The sequence below is a fragment of the Phyllobates terribilis genome, unplaced genomic scaffold (assembly GCF_046119375.1).
Source record: "Phyllobates terribilis strain yellow unplaced genomic scaffold, ASM4611937v1 Scaffold_9__5_contigs__length_417890890, whole genome shotgun sequence".
NCBI classification, from domain to species: domain Eukaryota; kingdom Metazoa; phylum Chordata; class Amphibia; order Anura; family Dendrobatidae; genus Phyllobates; species Phyllobates terribilis.
Genome location: NW_027362769.1, coordinates 391,747,694 through 391,775,017, shown reverse-complemented (window position 1 = coordinate 391,775,017; position 27,324 = coordinate 391,747,694). Strand labels below are relative to the sequence as shown.

The following is a 27,324-nucleotide window of genomic DNA, read 5'->3' as shown; positions in this document are numbered from 1 at the left end:
CTATAGTACTGCTCCTATGTACAAGAATATAACTACTATAATACTGCTCCTATGTACAAGAATATAACTACTATAATACTGCCCCTATGTACAAGAATATAACTACTATAATACTGTTCCTATGTACAAGAATATAACTACTATAATACTGACCCTATGTACAAGAATATAACTACTATAATACTGCCCCCTATGTACAAGAATATAACTGCTATAATACTGCCCCCTATGTACAAGAATATAACTACCATAAAACTGCCCCCTATGTACAAGAATATAACTACAATAACACTGCCCCCTATGTACAAGAATATAACTACTATAATACTGCCCCCTATGTTCAAGAATATAACTACTATAATACTGCTCCTATGTACAAGAATATAACTACTATAATACTGCTCCTATATACAAGAATATAACTACTATAATACTGCCCCTATGTACAAGAATATAACTACTATAATACTGCCCCCTATGTACAAGAATATAACTACTATAATACTGCCCCCTATTTACAAGAATATAACTACCATAATACTGCCCCCTATGTACAAGAATATAACTACAATAACACTGCCCCCTATGTACAAGAATATAACTACTATAATACTGCCCCCTATGTTCAAGAATATAACTACTATAATACTGCTCCTATGTACAAGAATATAACTACTATAATACTGCTCCTATGTACAAGAATATAACTACTATAATACTGCTCCTATGTACAAGAATATAACTACTATAATACTGCCCCTATGTACAAGAATATAACTACTATAATACTGCCCCCTATGTACAAGAATATAACTACTATAATACTGCTCCTATGTACAAGAATATAACTACTATAACACTGCTCCCTATGTACAAGAATATAACTACTATAACACTGCTCCCTATGTACAAGAATATAACTACTATAGTACTGCCCCCTATGTTCAAGAATATAACTACTATAATACTGCTCCTATGTACAAGAATATAACTACTATAATACTGCTCCTATGTACAAGAATATAACTACTATAATACTGCCCCTATGTACAAGAATATAACTACTATAATACTGCCCCCTATGTACAAGAATATAACTACTATAATACTCCTCCCTATGTACAAGAATATAACTACTATAATACTGCCCCTATGTATAAGAATATAACTACTATAATACTGCCCCCTATGTACAAGAATATAACTACTATAATACTGCCCCCTATGTACAAGAATATAACTACTATAATACTGCTCCTATGTACAAGAATATAACTACTATAATACTGCTCCTATGTACAAGAATATAACTACTATAATACTGCTCCTATGTACAAGAATATAACTACTATAATACTGCTCCTATGTACAAGAATATAACTACTATAATACTGCCCCCTATGTACAAGAATATAACTACTATAATACTGCTCCTATGTACAAGAATATAACTACTATAATACTGCTCCCTATGTACAAGAATATAACTACTATAATACTGCCCCTATGTACAAGAATATAACTACTATAATACTGCTCCTATGTACAAGAATATAACTACTATAATACTGCTCCCTATGTACAAGAATATAACTACAATAATACTGCCCCCTATGCACAAGAATATAACTACTATAATACTGCCCCTATGTACAAGAATATAACTACTATAATACTGCCCCCTATGTACAAGAATATAACTACTATAAAACTGCCCCCTATGTACAAGAATATAACTACTATAATACTGCTCCTATGTACAAGAATATAACTACTATAATACTGCTCCCTATGTACAAGAATATAACTACTATAATACTGCTCCTATGTACAAGAATATAACTACTATAATACTGCCCCTATGTACAAGAATATAACTACTATAATACTGCCCCTATGTACAAGAATATAACTACTATAATACTGATCCTATGTACAAGAATATAACTACTATAATACTGCTCCCATGTACAAGAATATAACTACTATAATACTGCCACTATTCACAAGAATATAACTACTATAATACTGCTCCATATGTACAAGAATATAACTACTATAATACTGCTCCTATGTAAAAGAATATAACTACTATAATCCTGTCCCTATGTAAAAGAATATAACTACTATAATACTGCTCCCTATGCACAAGAATATAACTACTATAATACTGCCCCCTATGTACAAGATTATAACTACTATAATACTGCTCCCTATGTCCAAGAATAGAACTACTATAATACTGCTCCCTATGTACAAGAATATAACTACTATAATACTGCCCCTATGTCCAAGAATATAACTACTATAATACTGCCCCTATGTCCAAGAATATAACTACTATAATACTGCTCCCTATGTACAAGAATATAACTACTTTAATACTGCTCCCTATGTACAAGAATACAACTACTATAATACTGCTCCCTATGTACAAGAATATAACTACTATAATACTGCCCCTATTTAGAAGAGTATAAGTACTATAATACTGCCCCTATGTCCAAGAATATAACTACTATAATACTGCCCCTATGTCCAAGAATATAACTACTATAATACTGCTCCCTATGTACAAGAATATAACTACTATAATACTGCCTCTATGTACAAGAATATAACTACTATAATACTGTCCCTATGTACAAGAATATAACTACTATAATACTGCCCCCTATGTACAAGAATATAACTACTATAATACTGCTCCTATGTACAAGAATATAACTACTATAATACTGCCCACTATGTACAAGAATATAACTACTATAATACTGCCCCCTATGTACAAGAATATAACTACTATAATACTGCTCCTATGTACAAGAATATAACTACTATAATACTGCTCCCTATGTACAAGAATATAACTACTATAATACTGCCCCCTATGTACAAGAATATAACTACTATAATACTGCTCCTATGTACAAGAATATAACTACTATAATACTGCTCGCTATATACACGAATATAACTACTATAATACTGCTCCCTATGTACAAGAATATAACTACTATAATACTGCCCCCTATGTACAAGAATATAACTACTATAATACTGCCCCCTATGTCCAAAATAGAACTACTATAATACTGCTCCCTATGTACAAGAATATAACTACTATAATACTGCTCCTATGTACAAGAATCTAACTACTATAATACTGCTCCTATGTACAGGAATATAACTACTATAATACTGATCCTATGTAGAAGAATATAACTACTATAATACTGCTCCCATGTACAAGAATATAACTACTATAATACTGCCACTATTCACAAGAATATAACTACTATAATACTGCTCCATATGTACAAGAATATAACTACTATAATACTGCTCCTATGTAAAAGAATATAACTACTATAATACTGCCCCTATATAAAAGAATATAACTACTATAATACTGCTCCCTATGCACAAGAATATAACTACTATAATACTGCCCCCTATGTACAAGAATATAACTACTATAATACTGCTCCCTATGTCCAAGAATAGAACTACTATAATACTGCTCCCTATGTCCAAGAATAGAACTACTATAATACTGCTCCCTATGTCCAAGAATAGAACTACTATAATACTGCTCCCTATGTACAAGAATATAACTACTATAATACTGCTCCCTATGTACAAGAATATAACTACTATAATACTGCCCCCTATGTACAAGAATATAACTACTATAATACTGCCCCCTATGTACAAGAATATAACTACTATAATACTGCTCCTATGTACAAGAATATAACTACTATAATACTGCTCCCTATATACACGAATATAACTACTATAATACTGCTCCCTATGTCCAAGAATAGAGCTACTATAATACTGCTCCCTATGTACGAGAATATAACTACTATAATACTGCCCCTATGTCCAAGAATATAACTACTATAATACTGCCCCTATGTCCAAGAATATAACTACTATAATACTGCTCCCTATGTACAAGAATATAACTACTATAATACTGCTCCCTATGTACAAGAATATAACTACTATAATACTGCTCCCTATGTACAAGAATATAACTACTATAATACTGCCCCCTATGTACAAGAATATAACTACTATAATACTGCTCCTATGTACAAGAATATAACTACTATAATACTGCTCGCTATATACACGAATATAACTACTATAATACTGCTCCCTATGTACAAGAATATAACTACTATAATACTGCCCACTATGTACAAGAATATAACTACTATAATACTGCCCCCTATGTCCAAAATAGAACTACTATAATACTGCTCCCTATGTACAAGAATATAACTACTATAATACTGCCACTATTCACAAGAATATAACTACTATAATACTGCTCCATATGTACAAGAATATAACTACTATAATACTGCTCCTAAGTAAAAGAATATAACTACTATAATACTGCTCCCATGTACAAGAATATAACTACTATAATACTGCCACTATTCACAAGAATATAACTACTATAATACTGCTCCATATGTACAAGAATATAACTACTATAATACTGCTCCTATGTAAAAGAATATAACTACTATAATACTGCCCCTATGTAAAAGAATATAACTACTATAATACTGCTCCCTATGCACAAGAATATAACTACTATAATACTGCCCCCTATGTACAAGAATATAACTGCTATAATACTGCTCCCTATGTCCAAGAATATAACTACTATAATACTGCTCCCTTTGTCCATGAATAGAACTACTATAATACTGCTCCCTATGTACAAGAATAGAACTACTATAATACTGCCCCTATGTCCAAGAATATAACTACTATAATACTGCCCCTATGTACAAGAATATAACTACTATAATACTGCTCCCTATGTACAAGAATATAACTACTATAATACTGCTCCCTATGTACAAGAATATAACTACTATAATACTGCCCCCTATGTACAAGAATATAACTACTATAATACTGCTCCTATGTACAAGAATATAACTACTATAATACTGCTCCCTATATACACGAATATAACTACTATAATACTGCTCCCTATGTCCAAGAATAGAGCTACTATAATACTGCCCCTATGTCCAAGAATATAACTACTATAATACTGCCCCTATGTCCAAGAATATAACTACTATTATACTGCTCCCTATGTCCAAGAATAGAACTACTATAATACTGCTCCCTATGTACATGAATATAACTACTATAATACTGCCCCTATGTCCAAGAATATAACTACTATAATACTGCCCCTATGTACAAGAATAGAACTACTATAATACTGCTCCCTATGTACATGAATATAACTACTATAATACTGCCCCTATGTCCAAGAATATAACTACTATAATACTGCCCCTATGTACAAGAATATAACTACTATAATACTGCTCCTATGTAAAAGAATATAACTACTATAATACTGCCCCTATATAAAAGAATATAACTACTATAATACTGCTCCCTATGCACAAGAATATAACTACTATAATACTGCCCCCTATGTACAAGAATATAACTACTATAATACTGCTCCCTATGTCCAAGAATATAACTACTATAATACTGCTCCCTATGTCCAAGAATAGAACTACTATAATACTGCTCCCTATGTACAAGAATATAACTACTATAATACTGCCCCTATGTCCAAGAATATAACTACTATAATACTGCCCCTATGTCCAAGAATATAACTACTATAATACTGCTCCCTATGTACAAGAATATAACTACTATAATACTGCTCCCTATGTACAAGAATATAACTACTATAATACTGCTCCCTATGTACAAGAATATAACTACTATAATACTGCTCCCTATGTACAAGAATATAACTACTATAATACTGCCCCCTATGTACAAGAATATAACTACTATAATACTGCTCCTATGTACAAGAATATAACTACTATAATACTGCTCCCTATATACACGAATATAACTACTATAATACTGCTCCCTATGTCCAAGAATAGAGCTACTATAATACTGCTCCCTATGTATGAGAATATAACTACTATAATACTGCCCCTATGTCCAAGAATATAACTACTATAATACTGCCCCTATGTCCAAGAATATAACTACTATAATACTGCTCCCTATGTCCAAGAATAGAACTACTATAATACTGCTCCCTATGTACAAGAATATAACTACTATAATACTGCCCCTATGTCCAAGAATATAACTACTATAATACTGCCCCTATGTCCAAGAATATAACTACTATAATACTGCTCCCTATGTACAAGAATATAACTACTATAATACTGCTCCCTATGTACAAGAATATAACTACTATAATACTGCTCCCTATGTACAAGAATATAACTACTATAATACTGCCCCCTATGTACAAGAATATAACTACTATAATACTGCTCCTATGTACAAGAATATAACTACTATAATACTGCTCCCTATATACACGAATATAACTACTATAATACTGCTCCCTATGTACAAGAATATAACTACTATAATACTGCCCCCTATGTACAAGAATATAACTACTATTATACTGCCCCCTATGTCCAAAATAGAACTACTATAATACTGCTCCCTATGTACAAGAATATAACTACTATAATACTGCCACTATTCACAAGAATATAACTACTATAATACTGCTCCATATGTACAAGAATATAACTACTATAATACTGCTCCTATGTAAAAGAATATAACTACTATAATACTGCTCCCATGTACAAGAATATAACTACTATAATACTGCCACTATTCACAAGAATATAACTACTATAATACTGCTCCATATGTACAAGGATATAACTACTATAATACTGCTCCTATGTAAAAGAATATAACTACTATAATACTGCCCCTATGTAAAAGAATATAACTACTATAATACTGCTCCCTATGCACAAGAATATAACTACTATAATACTGCCCCCTATGTACAAGAATATAACTACTATAATACTGCTCCCTATGTCCAAGGATATAACTACTATAATACTGCTCCCTATGTCCAAGAATAGAACTACTATAATACTGCTCCCTATGTCCAAGAATAGAACTACTATAATACTGCCCCTATGTCCAAGAATAGAACTACTATAATACTGCCCCTATGTACAAGAATATAACTACTATAATACTGCTCCCTATGTACAAGAATATAACTACTATAATACTGCTCCCTATGTACAAGAATATAACTACTATAATACTGCCCCCTATGTACAAGAATAGAGCTACTATAATACTGCTCCCTATGTACGAGAATATAACTACTATAATACTGCCCCTTTGTCCAAGAATATAACTACTATAATACTGCCCCTATGTCCAAGAATATAACTACTATTATACTGCTCCCTATGTACAAGAATATAACTACTATAATACTGCCCCTATGTCCAAGAATATAACTACTATAATACTGCCCCTATGTCCAAGAATATAACTACTATAATACTGCTCCCTATGTACAAGAATATAACTACTATAATACTGCTCCCTTTGTACAAGAATATAACTACTATAATACTGCTCCCTATGTACAAGAATATAACTACTATAATACTGCCCCCTATGTACAAGAATATAACTACTATAATACTGCTCCTATGTACAAGAATATAACTACTATAGTACTGCTCCCTATATACACGAATATAACTACTATAATACTGCCCCCTATGTACAAGAATATAACTACTATAATACTGCCCCCTATGTACAAGAATGTAACTACTATAATACTGCTACTATGTACAAGAATATAACTACTATAATACTGCCCCCTGTGTGCAAGAATATATCTCCTATAATATTGCTCCTATGTACAAGAATATAACTAGTATAATACTGCTCCTATGTACAATAATATAACTAGTATAATACTGCCCCTTATGTACAAGAATATAACTACTATAATACTGCTCCCTATGTACAAGAATATAACTACTATAATACTGCTCCTATGTACAAGAATATAACTACTATAATACTGCCCCCTATGTACAAGAATATAACTACTATAATACTGCTACTATGTACAAGAATATAACTACTATAATACTGCTACTATGTACAAGAATATAACTACTATAATACTGCCCCTATGTACAAGAATATAACTACTATAATACTGCTCCTATATACAAGAATATAACTACTATAATACTGCTCCTATGTCCAAGAATATAACTACTATAATTCTGCCCCTTATGTACAAGAATATAACTACTATAATACTGCTCCTATGTACAAGAATATAACTACTATAATTCTGCCTCTATGTACAAGAATATAACTGCCATAACACTGCCCCCTATGTACAAGAATATAACTACTATAATACTGCCGTAAAATACAAGTTTAGTAGGACATTATCATTTTCTCTGACCTTTGGTTGAAGATCGTTGTGCCGGTTGCATGACTTTTTCTAGTATGTGAGAGGAAGATGTCTTGGCTTACTCTGCATGAGAATAAGACTGAGACCTCGTATCTGGGTCTTGTGGTTTGGTGTCATTGGTAAGTGCAGTGACTTTCTCACCTAAAGAGCTTTCAGGTTTAGTCATTATGTCAGTCAGTAGAAGCATTTCCGAGTGGGCTACTGGTGGGGGTTCCATAGTGAACAAAAAGAGCAAAATAAACATGGACAGATATCGATGGTCACCATTGCAGGGAATACCTGTTTTCTATAGAGACCAGTTCTGTGTGACCCATGAGTGGTGAGAACTTGTGCAGGAATCTCTTCTCCACCGACGTGGAACGTAGCAAACAAGAGTTTGGGGGATCAACCCAATGATCCAGAGAAGGCACAAAAAAATGAATCCTGCCTCATAAGGTTATGTTTTATATGTACAAAAGCACCAGTATCACTGGTATCTGTGGGGGCAATAAAGCTTCTCTGCCATATGCTAGCTGGGGGATTTCCACCTTAACTAGAAGGATTGCCATGGTAAGAGGTCTAAGAGGAAGCTCCCTCTCCCCTATCCCAGAAGGAAATCCCAGCACAATCTCAAACACCGGGGAGTAAAAGTTTATATCATAATATTAGAATATTTTACTATAAATATTACATCACTGTCTCATTTCGTATCGGATGGCTCAGGTTTAACATGACACTTTTCTCTCAAACCGGTTCTTTTAGATGGTGAAGTTACAGTCTCAATCTGCTCTGTAGGAAGTGAAGAATATCAGATATTTCGAATGGGAAGGAAGAGAAGCAATCTCTAAGATGAGCGCCAGATGCTGACAGCTTATTGCAGTCACCGACTACCTGCCAACCCCTCAGCTTCCCCTTGTTATATTGCATCGTAGGACATTCTACATTCTGACACAATAGCTGTTGTGACCTGATGTGACACTGCTGTTACCTGGACATGCAATACGCAGAACAAATATTCAGTAGACTTTCTGTGTACGCACTTTTTTCTCCATGTCCGCACTTTTTTCTCCATGTCAGGTAACCCTACACCTACCCCTATCTCAGGATTGGTTTGATAGATCACTTGGTCCACCCCCCTGCCAATCATCTCTGGGTAAGGGTCATATGTTCTAGGAAAGTTGAGTGACAACCATTATGGCTGCCAGCTTCCTTCACGATATAAGCCATCTACATCACCACATCTCAAGGGGTGTTCTACCTGTTGGGTGGAGATACCCTTAATTCTGTGCTGTACAGGTTATGTGGTCACACATCAAAGAAAACTTGTTATTGCTGAAGCATTTCACACAAGAAAGAGTAGAAAGCCGAGGAAATGAGCGAAGAGGAAAGAAGTTGTCTGACCGGGGGACCCCCATACCAGACCTCCGGGTGGTTTATGTACAATGATGTCATAGGCAACCTCCAGGATTTCCTGTAAACCCTGATAAGTCTCAAGGCCTTGTAGTAGACCTATAACAGGACAGCCCAGTTAAAAGGTTGGAGATACAGACTTAAAGGGGATGTATCACTCGTAGAAATCATAAGATGGGGTCACAGCTCAAGATTCTCTAGCCAGAATGGAGAGTTGTTCTGGGGGAGATTGTCTATCCATATATCACATGGCTAGTCCTGTAAAGCCATCAACACAGCTGATGGTTGGGGCTTCCTAAACTGGACCAGAGGTGGTGACTTTATCATTCCCTTCAATGTGTAACGTTCATAGAACATCATTGACACAATCTTCTTCTGCCTGGTTGCAATGACTCGGACCTCAGACTATACTTAGAGGTCGGTGGTGGAAATTTATTTCTAGAGTTGGGCAATCTCACTCCTATAGTCACCCTGTATATGGATACTAAAAGATAACCTCAAAAGAAATGGTCCATCAAGAAGTAGCATAAGAATCTTTGGAGAAAACCCAAATGGCAGCACTATCAGCGGAGGCAACAAAAAATAGATTGGACCCCAAACCAAAAACTACAATAAATATCTGAGCCTCACACTAAACCTCAGGACAAGAAAAGTTGATGTTTAGCCTCCTTTCTTGAGTTCATTACTGAAGAGGTCCATCGTGACCCTTAATTCCTCCATTCATGTACTGGCGATGGTGGAGAGGGGGAACTCTACGAGCCCATCTTATCACATCTTGAAATGTAAATGTGGTCTATCTCACCTCTTGAGACCCCATGGCAGTCCCATCTCTTTGGTATCAGCACTTTAATTGTGAGAGTCGTTGATTACTTCATGGAGGGTCCCGAGACTGTAAATCATGTAAAAACTGTGTCTAAAGGTTTTGACGACCTTCCATCATCTTTAAAGAGAAAAAAGGATCTCACTGACGTAAATCATATGACTATTTCCATCCTGATGAGTGCCATATCCAAAGCTGCTGACCCGCAGAGAAAGCCACCAAAAAATGTAAAGTAGGAAAGGTACCTCCAGATAAAATCTTCAAGCTTTATTTCATTGCCAAAAATTTAAAATTTCCACATGTTAGTCACTATACGCCATGACTAAGGGCGCATCGGGTGCCAGAAACGCGTCAGAGTGTTTTTTTTTTATCACTAACATGTGGAAATTTTAATTTTTTAGCAATGAAATAAAGCTTGAAGATTTTATCTGGAGGTGCCTTTCCTACTTTACATTTTTGGCGGCCTTCCATCATCATGGACACTTGGTGTTTGAGGAATCTATCAATTCGTGGGGTTACACTTTTAAAAATATCCATGTTTTGGCAGATATTTTCCTCGGATAAGAGCAACCTGCTCCTTGGGTCAGAACGAAATTACGCAAACCGGTGACCACCTGCTACATTATCACTGCTCACTGATGTATCGTAAACAGAGAAACCAACTCAGCTCCTCGTTATTAGAAGTGATGGTTGAAATAAATAAAACTCAAGAAAAGTTGACGCTTAACTTCCTTTCTTGATTTCATTACTGAAGAGGTCCATCACGACCCTTAACAAATCCCCCATCCATGTACTGGAACCGGTGGAGAGCAAGGACCCTACAAGCCCTTCACATCACACCTTGAAATGAAGGTGGGGTCTATTTCACCTCTTGTGACCCCATGGCAGTCCCATCTTTTTGGTATCAGCACTTCAGTTGTGAGAGTCCTTGATGACTTCATGACTTCATAAAGGATCCTGAGATTGTAGCTCATGTCTAATGGTTGTGATGACCCTCCATCATCATGGACACCGTGCATTGTTGTCATTTGGGGAATCTATTGATTTGCGGGATTTACACATTTAAAAATATCAGGTCCATGTTTTGGCGCCACGACATCTTGTAATGCACAGGATGAGGCCAGCTATCTTTTGTAAGGGGTCAAAAGATGGAAGCTTCTCACACACATGGCATTTAGTAATGGAACCTCGCGAGACTTCTCCACCAATAAGTTCTGTCCTTCACAAATATCATGTTCTGATAGTTATATTTGCAAATGTTAGAAACGGCAGTTGAGTGATGAACATATATACATATATTTGCTGGACAATGAGAGGATATTTTCCTCGGACAAGAGCAACCTGCTCCATCGGTCAGAATGAATTTACTCAAACCGATGGCCACCTACGACATTATCTCTTCTCACTGACGTTTCGTAAACAGAGCAACCATCTCCGCTTTCCGTTAACAGAAGCGGTCGTTCAAATAAATAAAACACTAAGAATTTTATTCTTCAAAAATTAAAAAACTCAAAATGCCCATTGGGTGAAGAATATGGGTTAGCCTACTGCTATCTAGATTGGTGACTGACCCTATGGTGATAAATAGGGGGAGTCATTTAGAAAACGAGTCCCCCTAAAGTTGGAATCTTAACCTTAAAAATATGCCCCCCCTTTACCCTATAGTTGGACACTTTTCATAAAGTTAACTTGGCAAAACCAACCAAATAGAAAAAAAACAAAGTATGGGGATATAGCGGAGGGTGAGATTCTTATTTTGGTGGTGCCCAATTAGTGACACCTGCTCTATTTATCTCTATAGGGTCAGCCATCAATTGGGAGATTAAATAGGGCGATTGCTTACACCCATCCCGTTCTGACTACGAAAGAGACAGTTTCATCCAGAAGCTTAAACCAAAAATTTCCAAAAATTGGAGCCTTGGAGCTCCTGATATCCCGATTCCTCTTCCTACCCCGATCGAGTGACGCTCATGTACGATGATAATCATCTAAATATATAGGGGCTATAGGGTTTTCAGAGGCTGTATTTAACCGCGTGCCCGGTCACCGTAGGGGACAGCAGTGTTATGAATGGCCCTTAACAGATGAGGGTCCTGATACAGATCTGACACCGGGGCATAGGGGCACATAGTTATTCATTGGATTGATGGAGGATTGGCCATCCACCATGGGCCGAGAAGAATAGGATTCGCTTGCTTACCATCGGGGTCCGGACATTGGCCTCTATTCTGGAAATCTGCCCTTGTGTTTCAGTGTTGGGGGTACCCAGTTGGAGCACTACTCCCAATATTCAGGATCCCGGGTCGGAGCGGTGTTTGCTGACTTGCTCACCAGGAGATGTGCCGAGAGGAGTGCGTGACTCTGTGTTTTGTGTCAACCTGCACATATTCCCGGATGTTGCCGCTCTGCACCCTCTGACTTTATCAGCCCCTTATATCACCCACAATGCAGTCTGCACCTGCACCCTGACAATGTGGTCACACAGCGCATATGCCATACATTTTGGTAATTGCCCGCAGCCTCGCACCCACCATTTGTGTGAACGGGATCACAGAGTGCATAAAAGTCACCACCACCACCCTGCTGACCCCATAACTGCGGACTAACAAACAAAGCAGCACAATGTGAACATGAAATATAACTGCTCTAGAAAATAGAAATTAATGAGAAATCTTAGCGCATAAATTGGCCAATTCATGTGTACCCGACTGCCGCGATAAGGTGTTTCTCAATGTCAGGACCCTACCAATGTGAATACCTCTCTAAGGGACATCCATCTGCTTACGAGTGGGAAAGTAATATCTTACTGCAATTAAAACCACCAGGTTTGCGTCTGATGGAGGAGTCTGGGTTTGGTGATTCCAGGAGGACGTTACCCCCTGACTGCATTGTGCCGCTGTACAGATGGAGGAGGATAATGCTGTGGGCTGTTATCAGGGGGCGGCCTCGGACCCTCATCTTCAGTGAAGGAAAATCTTAATCTTCAGCACAAGACATTGTGGAGAATTGTAGCTTCAGTTTTGTTGGAACAGTTTGGGGACGGGCCTATTTTGTTCCCCATGACTGTGCCCTGTGCACAAAATCCATACAGACATGGGGGGGAAACATGAGCGGACGGACAGAGCCCGGACCTCAGCCCCATCCTATAACGGAGATTGTGAGCCCGGCCTCCCCCCTATTATCAGTGTTAGACCCCACAAATGCTCTTCTGGATGAAGGGTCAGTGGCGACAGCAGGGGTAAATCTATCCATTATTTGCACTGAATCCACAGATACCAGAACATGAGGGAAATAGACATCAGTGTAAATCACCCAGGAATGAAGGGGTTACAGGAGCCGGTGCAGCGCAGCGTTCTCCCAGCAGTGTAGGTGTGCGCCGCTCAGCCCCACCACCTCCAACCCAGAGTAACTGTAGGAAGTGGTTGTGGTTAGAAATGATGTGAACAGACCGGGCTCCACAATCCTGCAAAATGTGCATCATGGCAATACTGAAAATAATTACATACGACGCCCAGGTTATACCAGCTGTACATATATCATTATATACAGGAGATACCCAGGTTATACCAGCTGTACATATATCATTATATACAGGAGATGCCCAGGTTATAGCAGCTGTATAGATATAATTATATACAGGAGATGCCCAGGTTATAGCAACTGTATAGATATAATTATATACAGAAGATGCCCAGGTTATAGCAGCTGTACATGTATAATTATATACAGAGGATGCCCAGGTTATACCAGCTGTACATTTATAATTATATACAGATGTCCAGGTTATACCAGCTGTGCCTATATAATTATACACAGACGATACCCAGGTTATACCAGCTGTACATATATAATTATATACAGAAGATGCCCAGCTTATACCAGCTGTACATATATAATTATATACAGGAGATGCCCAGGTTATACGAGCTGTACATATATAATTATATACAAGAGATGCCCAGATTATACCAGCTGTACATATATAATTATATACAGGAGATGCCCAGGTTATACCAGCTGTACATATATAATTATATACAGGAGATGCCCGGGTTATACCAGCTGTACATACAATAGTGTTCAAAATAATAGTGTGATCAAAAATATGAGTTAAGCACAAAATCTTTCTACTAGTTTTAAAACTATTAGAGTTGGGACCGTCCCAATTAGGGTCACCGTGAAGTGGTGGGATGGCTTTTGCATTTTTTGATCAAAATTATGTTAACCAAGTACCCTATATTATTTTTATGCACTATTGCTATTTATTTATTTACTGCAGGGTATTTATTATGTTTCTATCTTTGTTTTTTTCTGTTCAGTGGCCAATGTGAACGTGCGCTTACATCCTGCACGCACACCAGTTTGTATACCAGTTCCATTCTTTAGGTTTTTTAAGTTTTTATTTCCAGCATTGGGAACATTGCACGCTGTTTTCTAATTCAAAACATGAAGAGAAATGTAGATATTTTCTGTAAAGCAGTTAAAAATTAACAAAAAATGAACATTGGGCTGTTCTAAAAAAATATCAGTGTCTGCATTTGTCTTTACAATCTCACAATATGTCTCTTTTTTTGGAGGATTTAGCATTCCTGTGAATCTCTAACCTGGTATTTAATTTATACCCACAGGTTTTTTTAGAACTGCTTCACATCTATGTTGCATAGAGTCAACCAACTTCTGGCACCTGTCACCTGTTATTCCAGCCCAGGATGCTTTGACTACATCCCATAATTTTTTGGCATTTGTTGGCTTTGCCTCAGATACTGCATTTTTTAGGTCCCGGAATTGGGCTGGCCACTCCATAACCTAAATTTTGTAGGGCAGGAACCAAGATTTCGCTCATTTACTGGTGTGTTTAGGGTCATTGTCTTGGTGAAACACCCATTTCAAGGGCATATCCTCTTCAGCGTAAGCTAACATGACCTCTTTAGTATTTTAATATATGCAAACTGGTCCATGATCCCTGGTATGCGGTAAATAGGTCCGGCACCATAGTAAGAGAAACATGCCCATATCATGATGCTTCCACCATGCTTCACTGTCTTCAGAGTCTACTGTGGCTTGAATGCAGGGTTTGGGGGTCGCCTGACAAACTGTCTGTGGCCCTTGGACCCAAGAAGTCCACAAAATGTTTCTCTATTTCTCTTTAGGCCAGTTGATGTGTTCTTTGGAAATTGCATCCGCTTCAGTACAGGTCTTTTTTTTAACAGTGGGACTTTGCGGGGGCTTCTTGCTTAGAGATTAGCTTCACACAGGCGTCTAACTGTCACAGTCCTCACAGGTAACTGGAGACTGTCTGTGATCATCCTGGAGCTGATCATTGGCTGAGCCTTTGCCATTCTGGCTATTCTTCCATCCATTGAATGGTAGTCTTCAGTTTTCTTCCACGTCTCTCTGTTTTTTCTTTCCATTTTAAAGCATTGGAGATCATTATAGCTGAACAGCCGATCATTGTCTGCACTGCTTTATAAGTTTTACCCTCTACAATCAACTTTGTAATCAGAGTATGCTGTTCTTCTGAACAATGTCTGGAACAACCCATATTTCTCAGGCTTTCAAGGAGAAATGCATGTACAACATGTGCTGGCTTCACCCTTACATAAGGGCCACCTGATTCACAGCTGTTTCTTCACAGAATGATTGACCTCACTAATTGACCTCCACACTGATATTATATTGAACTCACCCCGTACAATTAATTATTAAAATACTCAGACTCAAAAACCTGCAGCTCATGAATGCGGAGTCTGGGGGTTTTCCTACAATCTACTGCTCCAACTGGTAAATTGTCTGACATGTGGTGATATAATCTATACCAGAAACACTGATTAATCTGTTTAGTCATATTGGACTGCTATTATTTTGAACACTACTGTATATAATTATATACAGGAGATGCCCAGGTTATAGCAGCTGTACATATATAGTTATACACAGGAGATGCCCAGGTTATATCAGCTGTACATATATAATTATATACAGAAGATACCCAGGTTATACCAGCTGTACATATGTAGTTATATACAGGAGGTGCCCAGGTTATACCAACTGTACATATATAATTATATACAGAGGATGCCCAGGTTATATCAGCTGTACATATATAATTATATACAGGAGATACCCAGGTTATACCTGCTGTACATATATAATTATATACAGGAGATACCCAGGTTATACCAGCTGTACATATGTAGTTATATACAGGAGATGCCCAGGTTATACCAGCTGTACATATATAATTATATACAGGAGATACCCAGGTTATACCTGCTGTACATATATAATTATATACAGGAGATGCCCAGGTTATATCAGCTGTACATATAGAATTATATACAGGAGATGCCCAGGTTATATCAGCTGTACATATAGAATTATATACAGAAGATGCCCAGGTTATATCAGCTGTACATATAGAATTATATACAGGAGATGCCCAGGTTATAGCAGCTGTACATAATTATATACAGAAGATGCCCAGGTTATATCAGCTGTACCTATATAATTATATACAGGAGATGCCCAGGTTATACCAGCTGTACCTATATAATTATATACAGGAGATGCCCAGGTTATGCCAGCTGTACATATATAATTATATACAGAGGATGCCCAGGTTATACCAGCTGTATCTATATAATTATATACAGGAGATGCCCAGGTTATATCAGCTGTACATATAGAATTATATACAGGAGATGCCCAGGTTATATCAGCTGTACATATAGAATTATATACAGAAGATGCCCAGGTTATATCAGCTGTACATATAGAATTATATACAGGAGATGCCCAGGTTATAGCAGCTGTACATAATTATATACAGAAGATGCCCAGGTTATATCAGCTGTACCTATATAATTATATACAGGAGATGCCCAGGTTATACCAGCTGTACCTATATAATTATATACAGGAGATGCCCAGGTTATACCAGCTGTACATATATAATTATATACAGAGGATGCCCAGGTTATACCAGCTGTATCTATATAATTATATACAGGAGATGCCCAGGTTATATCAGCTGTACATATAGAATTATATACAGAAGATGCCCAGGTTATATCAGCTGTACATATAGAATTATATACAGGAGATCCCCAGGTTTTATCAGCTGTACATATATAATTATATACAGAAGATGCCCAGGTTATATCAGCTGTACATATAGAATTATATACAGGAGATGCCCAGGTTATATCAGCTGTACATATAGAATTATATACAGAAGATGCCCAGGTTATATCAGCTGTACATATAGAATTATATACAGGAGATGCCCAGGTTATATCTGCTGTACATATAGAATTATATACAGAAGATGCCCAGGTTATATCAGCTGTACATATAGAATTATATACAGGAGATGCCCAGGTTATAGCAGCTGTACATAATTATATACAGAAGATGCCCAGGTTATATCAGCTGTACCTACATAATTATATACAGGAGATGCCCAGGTTATACCAGCTGTACATATATAATTATATACAGAGGATGCCCAGGTTATACTAGCTGTACCTATATAATTATATGCAGGAGATGCCCAGGTTATATCAGCTGTACCTATATAATTATATACAGAGGATGCCCAGGTTATACCAGCTGTACCTATATAATTATATACAGGAGATGCCCAGGTTATATCAGCTGTACCTATATAATTATATACAGAGGATGTCCAGGTTATACCAGCTGTACCTATATAATTATATACAGAGGATGCCCAGGTTATACCAGCTGTACCTATATAATTATATACAGGAGATGCCCAGGTTATATCAGCTGTACCTATATAATTATATACAGGAGATACCCAGGTTATACCAGCTGTACATATATAATTATATACAGAAGATACCCAGGTTATACCAGCTGTACATATATATTTATATACAGAGGATGCCCAGGTTATACCAGCTGTACCTATATAATTATATACAGAGGATGCCCAGGTTATACCAGCTGTACCTATATAATTATATACAGGAGATGCCCAGGTTATACCAGCTGTACCTATATAATTATATACAGAGGATGCCCAGGTTATACCAGCTGTACCTATATAATTATATACAGGAGATGCCCAGGTTATACCAGCTGTACCTATATAAGTATATACAGAAGATGCCCAGGTTATACGAGCTGTACATATATAATTATATACAGAAGATGCCCAGGTTATACCAGCTGTACCTATATAATTATATACAGGAGATGCCCAGGTTATACCAGCTGTGCCTATATAATTATATACAGGAGATGCCCAGGTTATACCAGCTGTACATATATCATTATATACAGGAGATGCCCAGGTTATACCAGCTGTACATGTATAGTTAAATACAGTGAACGCCCAGGTTATACCAGCTGTACCTATATAATTATATACAGGAGATGCCCAGGTTATACCAGCTGTACCTATATAATTATATACAGAGGATGCCCAGGTTATACCAGCTGTACCTATATAATTATATACAGGAGATGCCCAGGTTATACCAGCTGTACCTATATAAGTATATACAGAAGATGCCCAGGTTATACGAGCTGTACATATATAATTATATACAGAAGATGCCCAGGTTATACCAGCTGTACATATATAATTATATACAGGAGATGCCCAGGTTATACCAGCTGTGCCTATATAATTATATACAGGAGATGCCCAAGTTATACCAGCTGTACATGTATAATTATATACAGGAGATGCCCAGGTTATACCAGCTGTACATATATCATTATATACAGGAGATGCCCAAGTTATACCAGCTGTACATGTATAGTTAAATACAGTGAACGCCCAGGTTATACCAGCAGGACCCTTTATGTATAAATATGCTTGCATTATGATACCCGTGTCTATCACGGTCAGTTTTGGAGTTTGCTAACCTCATAAGTGATCTGTGAGATCGGGCTCCTGGTGACAAGAACGCCAGAAGAAAAGCAAAGCATCAGTCTCTGTGCACACCAGCAGGATTTGCAGGGAAAAATCTATTGCAAATACTGATGTGCTGGCAGGAAAAACGTTCCGCACAATATGCCTGGGTCTCTAGATTTGAAATACAGTATTATCTTATTTCATATTATCTAGGCCACTATATTGTGGTGTTATGTGGGCTTTATATGGCAGCATTACCTTATCATAATATAACAATATTATCTCGGCATTATATGGTGGGATTATGTGGTAACACTGTAGGGTACTATTACATGGGCTGTATATGGCCGCATTGACTGAACACTATATTGTGGTATTATGTTGGCTTTATATGTCAGTAATCCCTTAGCATTATATGGCAGTATTATCTTGGCACTCTATGGTGGGATTATGTCAGCTTTATATGGCAGTAATACCTTAGCATTATATGGCAGTAATACCTTAGCATTATATGGCAGTATTATGTTGACACTATATGGTGGTATTATGTGGGCTTTATATGGCAGCATTACCTTAGCATTATATGGCAGTATTATCTTAGCACTCTATGGTGGGATTATGTGGGCATTATATGGCAGTATTATCTTGGCACTCTATGGTGGGATTATGTGGGCATTATATGGCAGTATTATTTTAGCACTCTATGGTGGGATTATGTGGGCATTATATGGCAGTATTATCTTAGCACTCTATGGTGGGATTATGTGGGCATTATATGGCAGTATTATCTTGGCACTCTATGGTGGGATTATGTGGGCTTTATATGGCAGCATTACCTTAGCATTATATGGCAGTATTATCTTGGCACTCTATGGTGGGATTATGTGGGCATTATATGGCAGTATTATCTTGGCACTCTATGGTGGGATTATGTGGGCTTTATATGACAGCATTACCTTAGCATTATATGGCAGTATTATCTTAGCACTCTATGGTGGGATTATGTGGGCATTATATGGCAGTATTATCTTGGCACTCTATGGTGGGATTATGTCGGCTTTATATGGCAGCATTACCTTAGCATTATATGGCAGTATTATCTTGGCACTCTATGGTGGGATTATGTGGGCATTATATGACAGTATTATCTTGGCACTCTATGGTGGGATTATGTGGGCTTTATATGGCAGTAATACCTTAGCATTATATGGCAGTATTATCTTGGCACTCTATGGTGGGATTATGTCGGCTTTATATGGCAGCATTACCGTAGCATTATATGGCAGCATTATCTTGGCACCACATGGTGGTATTATATGAGCTTTATATGGCAGCATTACCTTAGCATTATATGGCAGCATTATCTTAGCACTCTATGGTGGGATTATGTGGGCATTATATGGCAGTATTATCTTGGCACTCTATGGTGGGATTATGTGGGCTTTATATGGCAGCATTACCTTAGCATTATATGGCAGTATTATCTTGGCACTCTATGGTGGGATTATGTGGGCATTATATGGCAGTATTATCTTGGCACTGTATGGTGGGATTATGTGGGCTTTATATGGCAGCATTACCTTAGCATTATATGGCAGTATTATCTTAGCACTCTATGGTGGGATTATGTGGGCATTATATGGCAGTATTATCTTGGCACTCTATGGTGGGATTATGTGGGCTTTATATGGCAGCATTACCTTAGCATTATATGGCAGTATTATTTTAGCACTCTATGGTGGGATTATGTGGACATTATATGGCAGTATTATCTTGGCACTCTATGGTGGGATTATGTGGGCATTATATGGCAGTATTATTTTAGCACTCTATGTGGGATTATGTGGGCATTATATGGCAGTATTATCTTGGCACTCTATGGTGGGATTATGTGGGCTTTATATGGCAGCATTACCGTAGCATTATATGGCAGTATTATCTTAGCACTCTATGGTGGGATTATGTGGGCATTATATGGCAGTATTATCTTGGCACTCTATGGTGGGATTATGTGGGCTTTATATGGCAGCATTACCGTAGCATTATATGGCAGTATTATCTTGGCACTCTATGGTGGGATTATGTGGGCATTATATGGCAGTATTATTTTAGCACTCTATGGTGGGATTATGTGGGCATTATATGGCAGTATTATCTTGGCACTCTATGGTGGGATTATGTGGGCTTTATATGGCAGCATTACCGTAGCATTATATGGCAGTATTATCTTGGCACTCTATGGTGGGATTATGTCAGCTTTATATGGCAGCATTACCTTAGCATTATATGGCAGTATTATTTTAGCACTCTATGGTGGGATTATGTGGACATTATATGGCAGTATTATCTTGGCACTCTATGGTGGGATTATGTGGGCTTTACATGGCAGTAATCCCTTAGCATTATATGGCAGTATTATCTTGGCACTCTATGGTGGTATTATATGAGCTTTATATGGCAGCATTACCTTAGCATTATATGGCAGTATTATCTTGGCACTCTATGGTGGGATTATGTGGGCATTATATGGCAGTATTACCTTAGCATTATATGGCAGTATTATCTTAGCACTCTATGGTGGGATTATGTGGGCATTATATGGCAGTATTATTTTGGCACCACATGGTGGGATTATGTCGGCTTTATATGGCAGCATTACCTTAGCATTATATGGCAGTATTATTTTAGCACTCTATGGTGGGATTATGTGGGCATTATATGGCAGTATTATTTTGGCACCACATGGTGGGATTATGTCGGCTTTATATGGCAGCATTACCTTAGCATTATATGGCAGTATTATCTTGGCACTCTATGGTGGGATTATGTGGGCTTTATATGTCAGCATTACCTTAGCATTATATGGCAGTATTATCTTGGCACTCTATGGTGGGATTATTTGGGCTTTATATGGCAGCATTACCTTAGCATTATATGGCAGTATTATCTTGGCACTCTATGGTGGGATTATTTGGGCTTTATATGGCAGTTTTATGTTGGCACTCTATGGTGGGATTATGTGGGCTTTATATGGCAGCATTACCTTAGCATTATATGGCAGTATTATCTTAGCACTCTATGGTGGGATTATGTGGACATTATATGGCAGTATTATCTTGGCACTCTATGGTGGGATTATGTGGGCTTTATATGGCAGCATTACCTTAGCATTATATGGCAGTATTATCTTGGCACTCTATGGTGGGATTATTTGGGCATTATATGGCAGTTTTATGTTGGCACTCTATGGTGGGATTATGTGGGCTTTATATGGCAGCATTACCTTAGCATTATATGGCAGTATTATCTTAGCACTCTATGGTGGGATTATGTGGACATTATATGGCAGTATTATCTTGGCACTCTATGGTGGGATTATGTGGGCTTTATATGGCAGCATTACCTTAGCATTATATGGCAGTATTATCTTGGCACTCTATGGCAGTATTATTTTAGCACTATATGGAACCATTACATAATCTGGGGGAAAACCGTTGGCACCTGACCCCTACTGGTCATTAGTGTATATAACCTCGGGACTTTAACTCTTCGGGTCTTTGAGAACCCGTCTTTTGCGGTCCCCGACACCCAATGGTTTCAGCTCTGACAACGGCACATTTAGAAGTTTTTGGTTTTTTTTTCTCAGGTTTGTGCTAAGAACGGAAACATCACTGTGGAGCCTGAGCCCCGGATGTGAGTCACCTGCTGCAGCGCTGCGGTACTATAACACCGCCTAATCTCACCCCTCCATATGTGCTATGGGCCCACGGTGGCGACAGGTTACAGAATTACACTACATAGTGGACAGAGAAATGTCCTGCAGATTCCCGGAGCTAAGGATGTGATGATCTGCAGTGAGTTTCTTGGGGTGGAGGTCTTTCCGTAGTTGCAGTGGTTTGTGACTTCCATTGGTTATACCGCCATCGAGTGCACATAATAATAAACATGTATAAAGAAAAAAAACAAAAAACAAACTACTCCATACAGGCTCAATCAGCCATCTTTTGGAAAATCTGAGCGACAACCTATATAGTCACCATCACTATACAGACCAGCAGGAGAATCCTAATTTGGTGGACGGGCCACAAACCTAAAGAAGGTGGCCAGATATGCAAGAGACGGTGGAGAAGCGCAAAAATGTAAAAGTCACATAATTCATCAGAAGGAAAGGTTTATTGATTGGACTCTGCATACAGAGAGTAATATCAGAAAAGTAACATCCAAAAATAATCCATAAAATGGTAAAATTTAAAAACAGACAAGCGAGATACACGTACGTCACACATATGAAATATTCATTCATGTTCCACACGAGGACAAGATAGAGTTTTGTAGAATAAATGTAAAACGATTGCAATAAATATTTTCACCACTAGGTGGAGCTGTGTCTGGTTTCGGATCTTATGCACTTTGCATGTTTCTGTAGGATATTTTTGAACAGCGCACCGTGTGGTCAAAAGAAGTATTGCAAGTAAAATGTACAAGATAAGGTAAAATACGGTTATCATGAACTTTCACAACTGGAGATTTATATATTAGCAATAAAATGTTCCCATTCACTGAAAGCAAGCAGAGATAAAGTATATATATATAAAAAAAAGTGTCCGAAGTTTTCATTATACTATTTCGATCTACACAAATGATGAAATAACCACTGGATAGATGGGTATGGATCTGCCCATTGGGACATCCATCAATCGCCGGAATAGGAAACTTATGTTCCCTGTTCTCCCTTGACCAGAAGACCTTGTCTGAATGAGGCTCCATTCAAGCCCTGCGACTGATGAACATAGTCTATAGCCACCCGCACTCAAGTCAACAACTCCTGCCATGGTCTTGAAGTCAGGGAAGATTGGAGAGTCCCCCATTCTGGTGATCGACACAAGTCCGTGGCCCAGCAGCCATTACTAAGTGGCCACCAGTTTGGAGTCCTGCAAACCTCCTGCTAGCTGCCTGCAGAAATCCGCAACTCGTCTTCTGATTGGCAAGCCCAGTGTGACGTGGCACAACGCATACATGACATCACACCAGGCCTACCAATCAGAAGAGTCACCATAGATGATGGCAGTTAGAAGGCTCGAAGGGCTTCCATTGAGCGGGACCAGGGTCATCTGTTTTAATAATACTAGCTCCGGATTCTCACCCAACCATCCCGCCATACCAGAAACACAGCATGAAGTGGCTCCCTGAAGGTGGCAGTGAAGGTGTGCAGATGTTGAATTGGCTCACATAGCTGATAGAAGGACAGCCGCCCGGCCTCGTAGTCCAGGAATACTCCAAGTCTCTGCAGCGAGGTCTCCATCTGTAGCGGAATCTCTTTCGCAGCGTGAGCTGCTAGATAATCCTTCTGACACAAGCGAAGGCACCAGGATTTGTTGTTCTGTCCTATCCCGGACAGATCTCCCTTCCGCTCCATGCTGGGATACGCCACTCCAACCCTCCAATTTCCCAGTTCACTGGTCTCCACTTCCCAGAAAATCTGTCCGGAGCTAAAACTCTGAAAACTCAGAACCTGACAATAGTTTTTAAATCTTTGTGGAGCTTTCGACCAGATCGGAGTCTTGGACCACGTAGCGCTCTTCAGGTCTCCGGACACGGCCACATCAACTGCCGCTGTTTTGATGTCCAGTAGTAAGTTTTGGACGTTGACGTTTTGCTTTAAGTCGGTCACGATACTGGATAAAGATGACTGTAGGGTCAACGAGATCAGAACTTCATCCATATTACCCACAGCCTGGAGCCTCTTACCAAGTTCTTCATCTGGCTCAGCTCTGCTGACGTCCCGTCCCTGTAGGACAACGAGTGGATCAGGAACTTGGCACAGCTCCTCGATGCAGGTCATCTTCCTGGACAACTCCTCCCTATTTATCTCCAATTGCTGGATCAAATCAGTGACTGAGAGAGACACCTTATCCCTCTGTCTGGAGATGTCACTCAAGACCCGTTCTTCCAGAGCTTGGAGCTGGGCCCTGATGTCCTTAAACAGAGCAGTCACCCTTGACGTCACGTTGGCGGCTTTCTCCTGGACTCCCCTCTTGTGATCTTGTAAACTTTGCACGCTCTTCTCGGTCTCTTCGCGTTTTGAGGACAGCTTTTCCAAAACTTTTCTAAGTTTTTCTTTCTTCTTCTCAGATGCCTCTTTGAGAAGTTCCACCTGATGTCCTCGATGTTCTCCAAACACACAACATGACACGCAGATGCAGGCGGCATCTTTACAACAGTAATACTTTAGCATCTCCCTGTGGGTCGCACATTTTCTGTTGTCCATGGAGCTGGTGGGCTCCGTCAACACATGGTCGGTGGATTTGCTGTGAACGCTCAGATGGACACTGCACAAAGAAGCTTCGCACATCAGGCAGGTCTTGACTGCAGGGACAGAGGCGTGGACGCAGTAGGTGCAGAAGATCCCGGGTGGCTTCACGTCTGGTTGCTTTGACAAAAAATGCTCCACGATGTTACAAAGCTTCAAGTTCCTTCGCAATGGTGGGCGCTTTTGATATTCTGCACGGCATTCTGGGCAGGTATAGATGCCAACCCCGTCCTGCCTGTCCAGCACTGAGCGGATACACCCCTGACAGAAGCTGTGGCCACATCTCAGAGTTGCAGGCTCCGTGTAGATATTGAGGCATATGGAACAGTTCAACTCGTCCTTCAGATCTGCAGTCGCCATCGAGTCCGGCAAGGAGTGGAGCGCAGTGCCGAGTGTTCACTTCAGACTTCAGCTGTTGTAGCGCCCTGCACGTCTCAGCTGTTCCTTCTGATAATTACACTCAGCTCAGCCTTCAAAGTCCTCAGTGTGAACCTGATCTCTTTCCTCGGAGTCCCCACAACAAACTCACAGTCCAAGGTCGCTGAGCACAAACCCAAGTAAACAAAACTTGGAAAAACTGGATGACCACCAATATGGCTTCCGAGTGGAAAGTGTGCATTAATATGGTGGATTAACTAATCAAGAGCCTGGGAAAAATGAGTGACAACCCCCTTCATAAGAACAATATTGCCAGCCATATTGGTAATCACTCAAATTTTCAAGAATTTTTTCATTAATGGACAGATGAGGACGACCGATCTTTACGAGGAATGTATTTTATTTTTGTTTGGAAAAGCCTCACAATGGATCTCGCTACTAGGGGCAGGAATTCTGCCTGGTCAGCGGCCGGGGAAGACACTGAGCGAGCAGGATAGGATTACTGGCTATTCCTGGCAGTCGTAAAAGGTGACGGCCAAAATAGACGATGGGATGTACAGTAACGCTAAAATTATCCCTATCCTCAGCACGGACTTGTGGTTACGAAGTCACAGAATCGTGATCAGAGAAACTACACAGATCAAGTAAAGAAATCAGAAAATCAGAAACCTCCCACCATCCCGGGCAGACATTACACAATAAGTAACAGCAGGGAGAATCTGACAGCCATTATTGGCAGATGCCCCAGACACAGAACATGACACCACAACAGACCCCATCAACCAAAACAGACCCAAAATCAGATCCCTCAAGATGCAGACTGGTAATTAGACCCCATACCAGACTCCCCTGAAACAAGAAACATCAGACCAAATGAGCAAATCAATTGGAGGGACCCTGGTCTAAATGGCCACATCAATATTCTGTGACCGCAGGATGGGAGGCCAATGAACCGCTTCCTTCCTGCCACTGTAGCACCCCGAGGACTCGGCTACTACAGGAGTATTGCACCTCAAACCAGAGGTGTGGTATTCCACTCCCGGGTAAGGATGGAGTGTGGGACAGAGCTCAGATAGCTGCATGCACTACACTCACCCCATTTCCGGGGGACAGAACAACGGTACTCCCACCAGATAGATGTGCAGGTACGACAGCGT

The 27,324-nt window shown here is 38.8% G+C and overlaps 1 protein-coding gene across 3 annotated transcripts in view; it reads right to left on the bottom strand.

Moving 5' to 3' along the window:
- LOC141162520 (E3 ubiquitin-protein ligase TRIM39-like) overlaps positions 1-26,343 on the bottom strand; it is a 101,216-nt gene extending 74,873 nt beyond the window's left edge. For 2 of the 3 annotated variants that reach the window (XM_073648696.1, XM_073648697.1), the window contains exon 1: positions 24,641-26,343. In XM_073648696.1, the coding sequence (XP_073504797.1) occupies positions 24,641-26,149 (1,509 nt within the window). In that variant the 5' untranslated portion in view covers positions 26,150-26,343. The remainder of the gene's footprint in view (positions 1-24,640) is intronic. The other variant, XM_073648698.1, reaches the window with a different exon arrangement.
- Positions 26,344-27,324: the final 981 nt, after the last annotated feature.